The sequence below is a fragment of the Lithobates pipiens genome, unplaced genomic scaffold (assembly GCF_037356315.1).
Source record: "Lithobates pipiens isolate NorthernLeopardFrog02 unplaced genomic scaffold, aLitPip1_a1.2 Scaffold_27, whole genome shotgun sequence".
Classification (NCBI taxonomy): domain Eukaryota; kingdom Metazoa; phylum Chordata; class Amphibia; order Anura; family Ranidae; genus Lithobates; species Lithobates pipiens.
In genome coordinates this window covers 214,087,430-214,100,850 of record NW_027507788.1, presented here as the reverse complement: position 1 = coordinate 214,100,850, position 13,421 = coordinate 214,087,430, and the positions used below count along the sequence as shown (strand labels likewise).

The 13,421-nt window shown below is 43.0% G+C and overlaps 1 protein-coding gene across 2 annotated transcripts in view; it reads left to right on the top strand.

Annotated features, from left to right (window-relative positions):
- The window catches only part of WRAP73 (WD repeat containing, antisense to TP73), a 76,214-nt gene that overhangs the window by 46,660 nt on the left and 16,133 nt on the right, over positions 1-13,421 (top strand). For both annotated transcript variants that reach the window (XM_077458239.1, XM_077458237.1), the window contains exons 4-5: positions 7,490-7,562; positions 9,477-9,580. In XM_077458239.1, the coding sequence (XP_077314365.1) occupies positions 7,490-7,562; positions 9,477-9,580 (177 nt within the window). The remainder of the gene's footprint in view (positions 1-7,489; positions 7,563-9,476; positions 9,581-13,421) is intronic.

Sequence of the window (13,421 nt, the reverse complement as noted above, 5' to 3'; positions counted from 1 at the left end):
GACATCAGTCCCGATCACGGCCAGCCCTGCCAGTGCCCACCTACCCCCTGCCAGTGCCACCTCATTAAAAAATAAGTGCCCCCCGTCACTGCCACCCAGCAGTGCCCACAATCTGCCTCAACAAAGGTGCTGCACCACAGTGCCACATATCCGTGCCCATCGGTGTCATCTACCAGTGCCCATCAGTGCCCAGCAGTGCCGCCCATCAGTGCCCAGCAGTGCCACCTATCAGTGCCTATCAGTCCCATCTATCAGTGGTACCTATCAGTGCCCTTTAGTGCCACCCATCCGTGCCATCTTATCTGTGCCCATCTTTGCCCATCAGTGCCGCCTTATCTGTGCCCTTCAGTACTGCCTTATCTGTGCCTATCAGTGTCACCTTATCTGTGCCTATTAGTGCCGCCTTAACTATGCCTATCAGTGCCCACCAGTGCAGCCTATCAGTGCCGCCTCATCAGCGCACTTCAATGAAGGAGAAAAATGACCTGTTTGCAAAATTTTATAACAAACTATTAAACATGATTTTTTTTTAGCAAAAAATAAAACTCCCAGCTGTAAATAAATACCACCAAAAGAAAGCTCTATTTGTGGGGAAAAAAATGATAAAAATGTCATTTGGGTACAGTGTTGTATGGCCGCGCAATTGTCATTCAAAGTGCATCAGCGCTGAAAGCTGAAAATTGGTCTGGGCAGGAGGGGGGTTTAAGTGCCCAGTAAGCAAGTGGTTAATAAGACCACCAGCTATCTCAACACCAATCATGCTATTCCCCCTCCCATCAGGACCTCCATCAATATCCCCATCGGAGCCTCCATCAATATCCCCATCGGAGCCTCCATCAATATCCCCATCGGGGCCTCCATCAATATCCCCATCGGAGCCTCCATCAATATCCCCATCGGGGCCTCCATCAATATCCCCATCGGGGCCTCCATCAATATCCCCATCGGGGCCTCCATCAATATCCCCATCGGGGCCTCCATCAATATCCCCATCGGGGCCTCCATCAATATCCCCATCGGGGCCTCCATCAATATCCCCATCGGGGCCTCCATCAATATCCCCATCGGGGCCTCCATCAATATCCCCATCGGGGCCTCCATCAATATCCCCATCGGGGCCTCCATCAATATCCCCATCGGGGCCTCCATCAATATCCCCATCGGGGCCTCCATCAATATCCCCATCGGGGCCTCCATCAATATCCCCATCGGGGCCTCCATCAATATCCCCATCGGAGCCTCCATCAATATCCCCATCGGAGCCTCCATCAATATCCCCATCGGGGCCTCCATCAATATCCCCATCGGGGCCTCCATCAATGTCCCCATCGGGGCCTCCATCAATATCCCCATCGGAGCCTCCATCAATATCCCCATCGGATCCTCCATCAATATCCCCATCGGGGCCTCCATCAATATCCCCATCGGAGTCCTCTGTTTATATCGGGGGCCCTATCAGACTTCCCCCTTGCATTAGGGTTCCCTGATGAGAGGACCCTGATGTAAGGGGTCCTCTCATCAGACTATTTTCAATTTTGGGATGTTGGTACCATATTAACATTAAACGCTTGGAACTAACCTTTATCCAATATTCTTAAATCTGATGGGTTCAAGTTTATTTGGAATTTCTCCTGCATTGTTTTACTGCAGCTTTCCTTGTTCTGAAATATATCATTCTGGTTACAAAAAAAGTTAAACGTAACAATTCATTTAAATCTTCTTCATTTAAAAAACGTTTTTAAGCCCGTAAATGTTGGTAAAATATACAATGTGGCCCTTGAAAGCAAACGTGTGGAGATCCCAGTTGTAGACCAAATGAGGAAATCATTTGAGTTCATTGTTGGGTTTACATTCACTGCAAGAACACAAAGCTTTTATTTATTTTTTTCACATTTTTTATTTATAAAAAGGGAGTTTCCAACAACGTACAACATTGCAGTAAGGCTGGGTTCACACTGCTGCGGTGACGAGATCGGATGTGATTCGCACCGCACTGCAGTGCAAATCACATCCGATCTCTGTGCGATGCGAGTTCAGCCATACAGATAGTATGGCTGAATTCGCATCGCACCCGCCCCAAACTCGCACAGGACCCTTTTTTTTGGTCCGCAGCAGAATCGGATGGCATGGGTGTTCACACCATGCGATCCGATTCCTGTCCGAGTTTGCAGATCGCACTGCGATATGCGAACTGATCTGGGGGTGTCATTAACTTTTCACTGACACTCCCAGCAGTTCACATAGGGCAGTGTGAACTGCCGCCGGGAGGCATGCGATGCGGGAACCTGCAGCGGATTCGCAGCGTTCCTGCATCGCAGCAGTGTGAACCCAGCCTAAGTGAAAAGTTAATGACACCCCCAGATCAGTTCGCATATCGCAGTGCTATCTGCAGACTCGCACAGGAATCGGATCGCATGGTGTGAACACCCATGCCATCCGATTCTGCTGCGGACCAAAAAAAAGGGTCCTGTGCGAGTTTGGGCCGGATGCGATGCGAATTCAGCCATACTATCTGTATGGCTGAACTCGCATCGCACAGAGATCGCATGTGATTTGCACTGCAGTGCGGTGCGAATCACATCCGATCTCATCACCGCAGCAGTGTGAACCCAGCCTAACAGATATAGTATACTTGGAGTACGATGGAATATGGTGAACCGCCCTGGTGGGTACACCCAACTACAGGCATCCATCATAAAATCCCCGAAGACCCCAGGGGGTTCAGGGAAGCAACACCAGGCTGAGGGCTTCATAGAGATTATGGACAGTGAAGAACAGAATTTTAGTTTAAAGCAGTAGTAAACCCAAAACCTCACAATTGTTCTATTGTAGCTTATTAGTTTAAAGATGTGATGGCTGCATTAGTTTTCCTTTTTAAGGCTTTCTTTTATTTTCATCTGGTGATTCAGCCAGGAAGTCTGTTTTTTTTTTTGTTTTTTTTTCACAGAACAAACTCTCCAGCAAAATCTATTAGTTTACTTGAATGAGACAAACCACTTACTACTGACAGGGGTGCTTTAAAGTGATCAGCTTTTATTTATTTATGCCCTTGGTCTCCAAACTGGGGCCGGGGTGAGGGGGTGTGCTTTATCCATTATCCAGCCATTGGGGTACATTTTCTTCCACTGATACCTGCAATGGGGCATAATTCCCCCCTGTGTTGGGGCACAAATTCTCCCAGTGACCTCAACAGTAGGGCACGGTTCCTCCGACTGGCGCCAACGATGGGGCACAGTTCCTCCCACTGGCGCCACCTTTTCTACTCTGGCAACAGTCTGGTCCTTACTATCTGGCAGGATAGTAAACTGGTCCTTTTGTTTAGACCGTTTGGTGAACCCTGCTTTATGTAAAACCTTTTATCCCAAAAGGAAAAAAAAATGTTAGCTGTAACTGATTTATAAAGTGTGAGCTGGAGTGTGGCCTCAATTTGTTAGTGTATCTAAAGGTGCTAGTAAATCGAACTCCAATGACTGGCAATGCTTCTGTCTGCTGTGCCCCCCCCCCCTGTGCTCCTTCATCCAGATAGGAGGGCACTCTAATACAGGAAGTGTTACTGTTACCAGACCACCAGGAAAAAACAGTGGGTGAGAAAAACCTAAAAAAAAACAAATGCAGCCGTCACATCTAATGATTGGTAAGCTGAAATATATTACAGGTTTGGATTTAGATTTAATACCGCTTTAAAGCTTCACCTTAATGTCCATTTTTCTTTTTTTTAAGTTAATTTTTGAAATTTAAAAGGAAATGGTGGTGAAAAACAAACCACTCTTGTTGACCTGTTATGTGTTCCGGATTTTGTTATTTATGTGGGTCCCGTACCAAAATACCGTATATTTAACCTTTTATAATGAAGGTTATGTCATTGGCATCGGAGGACAATGAATACGGGCAGAAAATGTATCCCAGCAATTCTTGGTCTGATTCCCTGCGGTATTTCCCATAGTCCTCTCTGGCCTGGGTTGGGACCCTATTAATGAAACCTAAACCAGGAAGCACTGGGTGAAATGTCTGGTTTGAATTGTGGTATTCAAGCTATGCAGCTGTTGAGGTCGTAGAGATTGGGTGACTGTGTGGGCTGCTTTCCTCCCATTAGTTCCCCAGTGACCCCGGGCAATTCCCCATCTATAGTCTACATATGGAGGATCGAGACATGCATGTCAGCAGGCTGAGGCTGGGCTCATCTGAAGGGGCCCTGTCTTTGGGTACAGTTTACCTACAAAAAAAATGTCAATTTTGATAGAATAAACAATATGCACATTTTCATAAAGGGAGCCTATCTACTGTATATGTTGGTAAGCTAATGGTAACATCTTTGTTGGAAAATAGAAGTAAAATAACAACGCCTGAAATGCTTTCCAAAGTGTATGTATTCTATAAATGCCTCACAACTGGCCACCCTTGCCCTCGGTCTTCCATAGACCTTCTTGGTCTTCCATAGACCTTCTTGGTCTTCCATAGACCTTCTTGGTCTTCCATAGACCTTCTTGGTCTTCCATAGGCCTTCTTGGTCTTCCATAGGCCTTCTTGGTCTTTCATTGACCTTCTCGGTCTTTCATTGACCTTCTCGGTCTTTCATTGACCTTCTCGGTCTTTCATTGACCTTCTCGGTCTTTCATTGACCTTCTCGGCCTTTCATTGACCTTCTCGGCCTTTCATTGACCTTCTCGGCCTTTCATTGACCTTCTCGGTCTTTCATTGACCTTCTCGGTCTTTCATCGACCTCCACCTCTGTCTTTCATCGACCACCACCTCTGTCTTTCATCGACCACCACCTCTGTCTTTCATTGACCACCACCTCTGTCTTTCATTGACCACCACCTCTGTCTTTCATTGACCACCACCTCTGTCTTTCATAGACCACCACCTCTGTCTTTCATAGACCACCACCTCTGTCTTTCATAGACCACCACCTCTGTCTTTCATAGACCACCACCTCTGTCTTTCATAGACCACCACCTCTGTCTTTCATAGACCACCACCTCTGTCTTTCATAGACCACCACCTCTGTCTTTCATTGACCACCACCTCTGTCTTTCATTGACCACCACCTCTGTCTTTCATTGACCACCACCTCTGTCTTTCATTGACCACCACCTCTGTCTTTCATTGACCACCACCTCTGTCTTTCATTGACCACCACCTCTGTCTTTCATCGACACCCCCGTCTTCCTCTTTTACTCAGATGAGCTGTGGACCTCCTCCACCATCTGTACTGTACCTTGGCTTGGGAGGCTTCAGTCCACTTCAATACCGGGCACTTTCACCTCATTCTTGCCCAGGCCAATTTTCAGCTTTCAGCGCTGTCACATTTTGAATGATAATTGCGCGGTCATGCAACACTGTACCCATATGACATTTTTATCAACTTTTTCACACAAAGCTTTCTTTCGGTGGTCTTTAATTTACATTTTTTTTTAAAATTGAGAATAAAGTTTTTATTACATTTTTTAACAAGCAAACAAAACATACACAACCAAAATGCATGAGAATAAAGTAATTTCAAAGCATTTGTGTGCCATATACTGCATATCACACTCAGAAAACATTGTGTACTTGTAAAAGATATGTAAAAACAACAATACTGAACCATTCAGCCTAATATCAGAGAATATGGGGGTACTCCCACCCTCAGTAAGAAATGTAGAAGAATAACTTTTACGTAGCCCTTACATTACTATGAGATAATGATTAGCCCGATATTCTATCCATCACTAAGGCTGCTTTCACACTGGGGCGGTATTCAGGCGTTACAGCGCTAAAAATAGCGCCTGTGTAGCGCCTGAAATAAACCGGCCCCTTTCCCTCCAGTGTGAAAGCCGGAGGGCTTTCACAGTGGAGCGATGCGCTGGCAGGACGGTGAAAAAAGTCCTGCTAGCCGCATCTTTGGAGCGGTGAAGGAGCGGTGTATTCACCGCTCCTATACCGCTCCTACCCATTGAAATCAATGGGACACCGCGGCAATACCGCCGGCAAAGCGCCGCTGCAGCGGCGCTTTGCGGGCGGGTTTAACCCTTTTTCGGCCGCTAGCGGGGGTTAAAACCACCCCGCTAGCGCCCGCAGACCGCCGCTAAAACGACGGTAAAGCGCCGCTAAAAATAGCGGCGCTTTACCGCCGACGCCGCTCCCGCCCCAGTGTGAAAGCAGCCTAACTCCACGGGAGCCAAACCTGGTACTGCTCGCCAATCACCCCAGAGCCTATGAAGCTTGTATGGGCATCCACGATACTGGAAGATTATTTTTCAAGTCTGAGGGTATATCCCATTCTTTGGCTGGGGCCCGATCGCTTTTTTGCATCAGGTGAAGCCCACGGGCCTGAAACAAGGCTCTATTGACAGCTATTTTTTGAAGGTCTGTGAGTGGAAGATTATCCAGGGTCTCCAAAATATTTTTTATTTTTGGATGAAAAAATTTATTTTATAAACGCCTCCCAACTGGCCCCCCTTGTCCTCCGTCTTCCGCAGGCCGCGCCCGCTGTCTTCCGCAGGCCGCGCCCGCTGTCTTCCGCAGGCCGCGCCCGCTGTCTTCCGCAGGCCGCGCCCGCTGTCTTCCGCAGGTCGCGCCCGCTGTCTTCCGCAGGCGTCGCCCCCTGTCTTCCGCAGGCGGCGCCCCCTGTCTTCCGCAGGCCATTCCCCGTCTTCCCCTCTTACTCAGATGAGCTGTGGACCTCCTCCACCACCTGTGTGGTACCTTGGCTTGGGAGGTTCCAGTCCTCTTTATTGGGTTGGCAGGCCTACCTGCAGAAATGCTTTACCCACTTCAGTACCGGGCACTTTCATCTCATTCTTGCCCAGGCCAATTTTCAGCTTCCATCGCTGTCACAATTTGAATGACAATTGTGCGGTCATGCAACACTGTACTCGTATGACATTTTATATCATTTTTTTTCACACAAATAGAGCTTTATTTATTTTTTGATAAACAAATGGGGGGGGGGGAGTTTTTCTTGGTTTCTGTTATAAAACTTGGCAAAAAAAGTAGTTTTTCTACTTCACTGATGGGCACTGATAGGCGGCACGTATGGGCACTGATAGGCGGCACGGATGGGCACTGATGGGCTGTACTGATGGAGCTGCACTGATTATCCGTATAAAGCAGTGGTTCTCAACTCCTGTCCTCCAGTCCCACTAACAGGCCAGGTTTTATGTATTACCTTGGTGAGATGCAGACTAGAATACTGCAATCACTGGGCAGCAAATGATATCACCTGTGATGGATTTCGGTTATCTTGCAAACCTGGCCTGTTAGTGGTTAAAAAACCTTCATCCTCTACAATCACTTTCATATACATAATAAGCCTCTTTTTATATCTTTCCTTCAGCAGCAATCGGGAGTGGAGCAAGTGTACCCCAAATCTCTCCGTTGATTTACTACTTGTAAATGTTTTGGGTGTGCTCATGTCTTGTTAGGAGGTGTGGAGAATGTTTCATGGATATTGTGCAGTTTGTCGATTTTTAATTTTCTTAACAATCGTTTTTCCTTCCCTCACCAGCTGCGGATAACTTTGTGGTCTCTTAGTGCGAAATCCGTGTCCTACATCAAGTTCCCCAAAGCTTGTCAGAAGGGTGAGTCGGAGATTTTGTCACATTCATGTACATACAATGTGGTTTAGTATGAACTTTTGTTTGGGCAACTTGTAGCGTTCATTCAGAGCACTCTGAAGAGGAAACCCGAAATTCAGAGGGTATTTGACGGGCAGTGGTGAGGAGGCATTATGCCTCCTCCGCTTGATGTAACCCTGTGAATGCTCAGTGGCGCGGCCCCATTCATTTGCTGCAGTCACGTTTGTCCATTAGCAATGCCTGCCAAATGCAACATGCTAACAAAACCACCGCGATTCACAGAACCATGCCTGCGTGTCGGGGGGGGGGGGGGGGGGTAAAACTGTGATTCAAACAGGTGTCCACTGCCCTCACCTATAGCTGGTCTTTGCAGCAGCGAGCCCTGGAAGACAGATGTATGTCAAACAAATATAGAGATTTCCAAGCTCAAACTTGCCAGCCATCAACAGCCTGGTTTTACCACCCCCATGGTGGATGAGCCCTTATAATGTAAATAAATGCCAGGTTTACGTTACTCTTTACAGGAGCACAGAGGCTGAAAATACTGCCCCATACCCATCTCTGGGCAAATGTCTGCCCGATGCCCATCTTTGGGCAAAGCTTTACCCCCCTCCTATTGAGATGAGTAAACTCGAATTCCCCTCCCTGTTCATTCACTCATTGATTGCTACAAAGGTAAACTTTGCAGCGGATGTGAAGTGCCGCTTCCGTGTCATATAGACACCACTGGCCACTGCCTATTGCAGCTTAAGCATAGGCAGTTGACGGGCAGTGAAAATCTGGTTCTACCATCGTTTTTTGGCAAACCGCGGCAAGCCTAAATGAAGCCCAAGAGCCGCTTCGCACAGGTGATGCGCCTGCAGTTTCCCATTGACTTCTATTATGTGTTGCTTTTTATCTGAAAGCGCATGCTGTGTCTTTTGTAGCTCTTTCAGAAAATGCACCAAAAATGCAGAACATATAATAGAAGTCTATGGAAAACTGCGGGTGAACTGCACCCAAACCGAGGCACAGCACTGTGAAAGCAGCCTAAGCTTCTAGTGATTCGGGTTGCCGTAAGAATCGCCACGATTCTGCCCGTAAATTCAAACTGCACTAAAATGCTGACAAAACGTGGGGCGGTTTTGCTGCCACAAACCTCATCGGGCGAAGCTTGTCGCACAAAAAAAAAAGAGCAGGAGCTTTTTTTAAAAAAAAAAATTTTTATTTATTTATTTTTGGGCGACACCGCGACAAGCTTGCACACAGTTGCGGGGTTTTTGGGTGACAAGCATTCTCTATGATTAAGGGGGGTACATTTGAATTGCCTCAGCTCGCGGTCACATACAGTCCCCGCCTCCTGACCCAGCGCCTGTGACGGACAGAACACGTCCACTCCGGCATTGGACCGGCGTTCTGTCTGTCACAGGTGCCGGGTCAGGAGACGGGACTGTGTGTGACCGCGAGCCGAGGCAATTCAAATGTAAGCGGTTACAGCGGGCAATCCCCGCCCTGTGATCCGGCCAGCTCTCCTCTTCCTCCACGCTCTCTTCCCCTAATACAGTGATGGAGAACCTTGGCACCCCAGATGTGTATGTCTTTTTTTTATTTTTATTTTTTTTTTTTACTTTCTGTTCTACACAAAACCCCCAAAAAATCAAATATATATTTATATGTATTTGATTTTTTTTTTCAAATTTATATATAATATATATATATATATATATATATATATATATATCTCTATATATATATATATATATATATATATATCTCTATATATATATATATATATATATATATCTCTATATATATATATATATATATATCTATAAATAATATATACATACATTTTTTTTTTTTTTTCTGCTTTACTTGCCTTTATGAAGGTGTTGGGTGCTAGCTTGTGTCTGACCCCTGCTAACCTTTGACCCACAGGCACAGCCTTCACCAAGGATGGACGGCACATGGCTCTAGCAGAGAGACGGGACTGCAAAGATTACATTAGCATATTTGTGTGCAATGACTGGCGCCTACTAAGGGTGAGAAATCCCACCGTCCACATGTTGTGCTGTCTGTCTGTTCATTTAATACCTCTGTATCTTAGTACTTAGTTTGTAGAATTTACTACACGGCTTTCAGGGGGACTTTCCAGGATTCTTTCTGGGCAGTAAACAAGGTGGCTAAACATAGCGCTGTCAGAGCGCGGCCGCCTGAGAACACATATTGGGTCGGGGGCATTATGTAAAATGCTTATAGTAGGGGAGTGACAGGCCTCTGATTATAAAGGGTAACTATAGTGTTAGTACAAAAAAAAATTAGACAGAAGAGGAGGAGTGCAGGCACCATTCTTTATTTAACCACTTCAGCCCCGGAAAGGTTCACCCCCCTTTCATGACCAGGCCATTTTTTGCGATACGGCAGTGCTTTCATTTAACTGACAATTGCACAATGCTGTACCCAAGTAAAATTGATGTCCTCTCTTTCCCCACAAATGGAGCTTTCTTTTGGTGGTATTTGATCACCTCTGCAGTTTTTATTTACAAACAAAAAAGAATATCGAAAAAAAAAAAAAAAAAATACATATATTATTATAATTATAATTTTTTTTTTTTTTTTTTTTTTTTTTTTACTTTCTGCGATAAAACACATCCAGTAAAAAATCTAATTTCTTCATCAATTTAGGCCAATATGTATTAAGTGATAGTGTCTACAAACTATGTGATAGATTAACCACTTTAGCCCCGGAAGAATTTACCCCCTTCCTGACCAAAGCACTTTTTACAAATTTGGCACTAGGTCGCTTTAACTGGTAATTGCGTGGCTGTGCGACTTTGTACCCAAACAAAATTTTCGTCATTCCCCCCCCACAAATAGAGCTTTCTTTTGATGGTATTTGATTGCCTCTGCCATTTTTATTTTTTGTGATTATAAACGGAAAAAGACCGAAAATTTTGAAAAAAATATATTTTTCTACTTTTTGTTATAAAAAAAAAAAATCCAAAAAAACAAATTTTAGTCATACATTTAGGCCAAAATGTATTCAGCCACATGTCTTTGGTAAAAAAAAAAAAAAAAATGTCAAGTGTATATTTATTGGTTTGCGCAAAAGTTTAAGCTTCTACAAAGTAGGGAACAGTTGCTGGAATTTACACAGCTTTAAGTTTTTTATGACTGCCTGTCTTATTTCTTGAGGTGCTAAAATGGCAGGGCAGTACAACCCCCCCCCCCCCCAACAAATGAACCTCTTTTTGGAAAGTAGACACCCCAAGGAAATTGCTGAGAGGCATGTTGAGCCCATTGAATATTTTTTTTTTTTGTCACTTGTGATTGATAAATGACAAAAAACAAAACAAAAACAATTACACAAAGTTGTCACTATCATATATATTGCTTACACATGCCATGGGCATATGTGGAATTACACCCCAAAATACATTCTGCTGCTTCTCCTGAGTACGTGAATGCCTTATGTGTGGGACTTTTTGGGAGCCTAGCCGTGTACAGGACCCCAAAAACCAATCACCGCCTTCAGGATTTCTAAGGGTGCCATTTTTGATTTCACTCCTCACTACCGATCAGTTTTGAAGACCATAAAATGCCAAGATGGCACCCCCCCCCCCCCCCCCAAAAAAAAAATGACCCCATTTTGGAAAGTAGACACCTCAAGCTATTTGCTGAGAGGCATGGTGAGTCCATGGAATATTTTATATATTTTGCCACAAGTTTCAGGAAAAATGCTTTACATTGTAGAGGAGAGGTGAGCTGTGGAAAGAAGGCCTCCCCTCTCATCTCTATGGCCTAGTTTTGTAGAGAGATCTGGGGTCTCATTGACCCCACTTTTTTTCTTTTTTTTTAAATAATATAAAAATAAAAAATAATAAACAAAGAGGTAAAGTTTGGGTTTGGGCATCCTTACCAGGATATCTAGCAGTTTTCAGTGCTCTGACAATTACTTGTTCATGGTTTTATTATATATTTGATATAGATAGATAGATAGATAGATAGATAGATAGATAGATAGATAGATAGATAGATAGATAGATAGATAGATAGATATATTATCTATATATATAGATAGATATATTATCTATATATATAGATAGATATATTATCTATATATATATATATGATATATTATCTATATAGATATATTATCTATATATAGATATATTATCTATAGATATATTATCTATATATATATATATATATATATATATATATATATATATATATATATATATATATATATATATATATATATATATATATATATATATATATATATATATATTATCTAATAATATATAATATTATTATTACTATTATTTATGTTAAATATAGAATAAAACCATGGCTATTTACTGTCACAAAGGATATTTACATTCCTTGTGACAGCAATACAAACAATTGAAAAAAAAAATTTAGTAAGTAACAGTGTAAAGAAAAAAACAAATTATTAATTTAAAAAAGTTTCTGCCGCCCCATATTTAAATCTGTATCATTTTTTTTTTTTTCACACAAATAGAGCTTTCTTTCAGTAGTATTTAATCACTGCCTAGTTTTGAATTGATTTTCTTTTGCTAGATCTCAATAAAACAGAAAAGTTTGAAAAAAAAATATTTTTATTTACCTTCTGTTATAAAACTTATCCAATTAAAAAAAAAGAAAAAAAAAAGAGAGATTTTTTTTTTTTTAAAACCCAGCAGTGATCAAATACCACCAAAAAGCCCCATTTGCGTGATTCAAAAAAAAAGATATAAATTTTGTTTGCATGACCGCGCAATTGTGGCCTGGTCAAGAAATCTGGGGGGGTTAAATCTTCTGGAGATCAAATATCGTAGTTATATTCTATGTGATTAGTCTTCTCTGGTTTCTTATAACTTTTGCCTTGTGAGCACCAGACTGGGAGTGATTGAAGTCTGATGGGACTGTGCAGTGTGCCCAGGTCTGGTGTCACACATCCAGGCCCGTTTTTTTTTTTTTTTTCTTGTGTCTGGGGTTGATGAGGCGGCATTTGCACCTGTGCTGTACAAACTCCCTGGCCTCACTTACACCCCCCCCCCCCCCAGCCAATATTGGCTTCCGGATCTGTTGAGGTCACATGAAGCACACCACTTATCCCAGCTGTCACAACACGTATTTAGAGTAGCCGGGTTGTATGTTGGATGCTTTTCTTCTCCTTCCTTTTTTTTTTATTTATTTGTTTGTTTTAATTAAATTTAATTTTTTTATTGATTTTTCTTTTTTTCTTTTTTTTCTTTTTTTTCTTTTTTTTATGTTCTATATTGTGGAGCTTTTAGACATCCTACCTGTCGGAACCTCTTCTGTGTGTTGTTTTATTTTAAAGGGTAAATCCACTTTTGTGGTGGGGGGGGCGGGGAATTACAAATAAAAAAAAAAAAAAAAAAAATAGCATTTACAATTATGACACAAGTCATATTGTAATTGAATTTTATTAAAAATGACCTTTCCTTTTAAATCTGCAGCCGCTGTGATTTTCTGTAACATACCATATATAGATAACCGGAGGTGCTTTCTACAGAAATGATATACAGAATGCCCACCCCCCTAGATATATAATCTCCTGCTTGTGTGATTGGCTCACGGATTTTCCCAGAAGTCTGCACTAAGACACAGATTTTGGGCATCCCCTGCAACAGAAATGTAAATATTGGATAAAGCTAATGGGATAAGCTAATGGGGTATTTTTATGGCTGTGAAAGTTGGACAATAAGGCTACTTTCACACTGGGCAGGGGGGGGGGGGCGTTAGCGGTAAAGCATGGTCATAGTGGCGCTTTTCACCCACAAGCAGAGCGCTTTTAACCCCCGTTAGCGGCGCAATAAGGCCTCATTCACATCTGAGCGTTTTGTAGGTTGA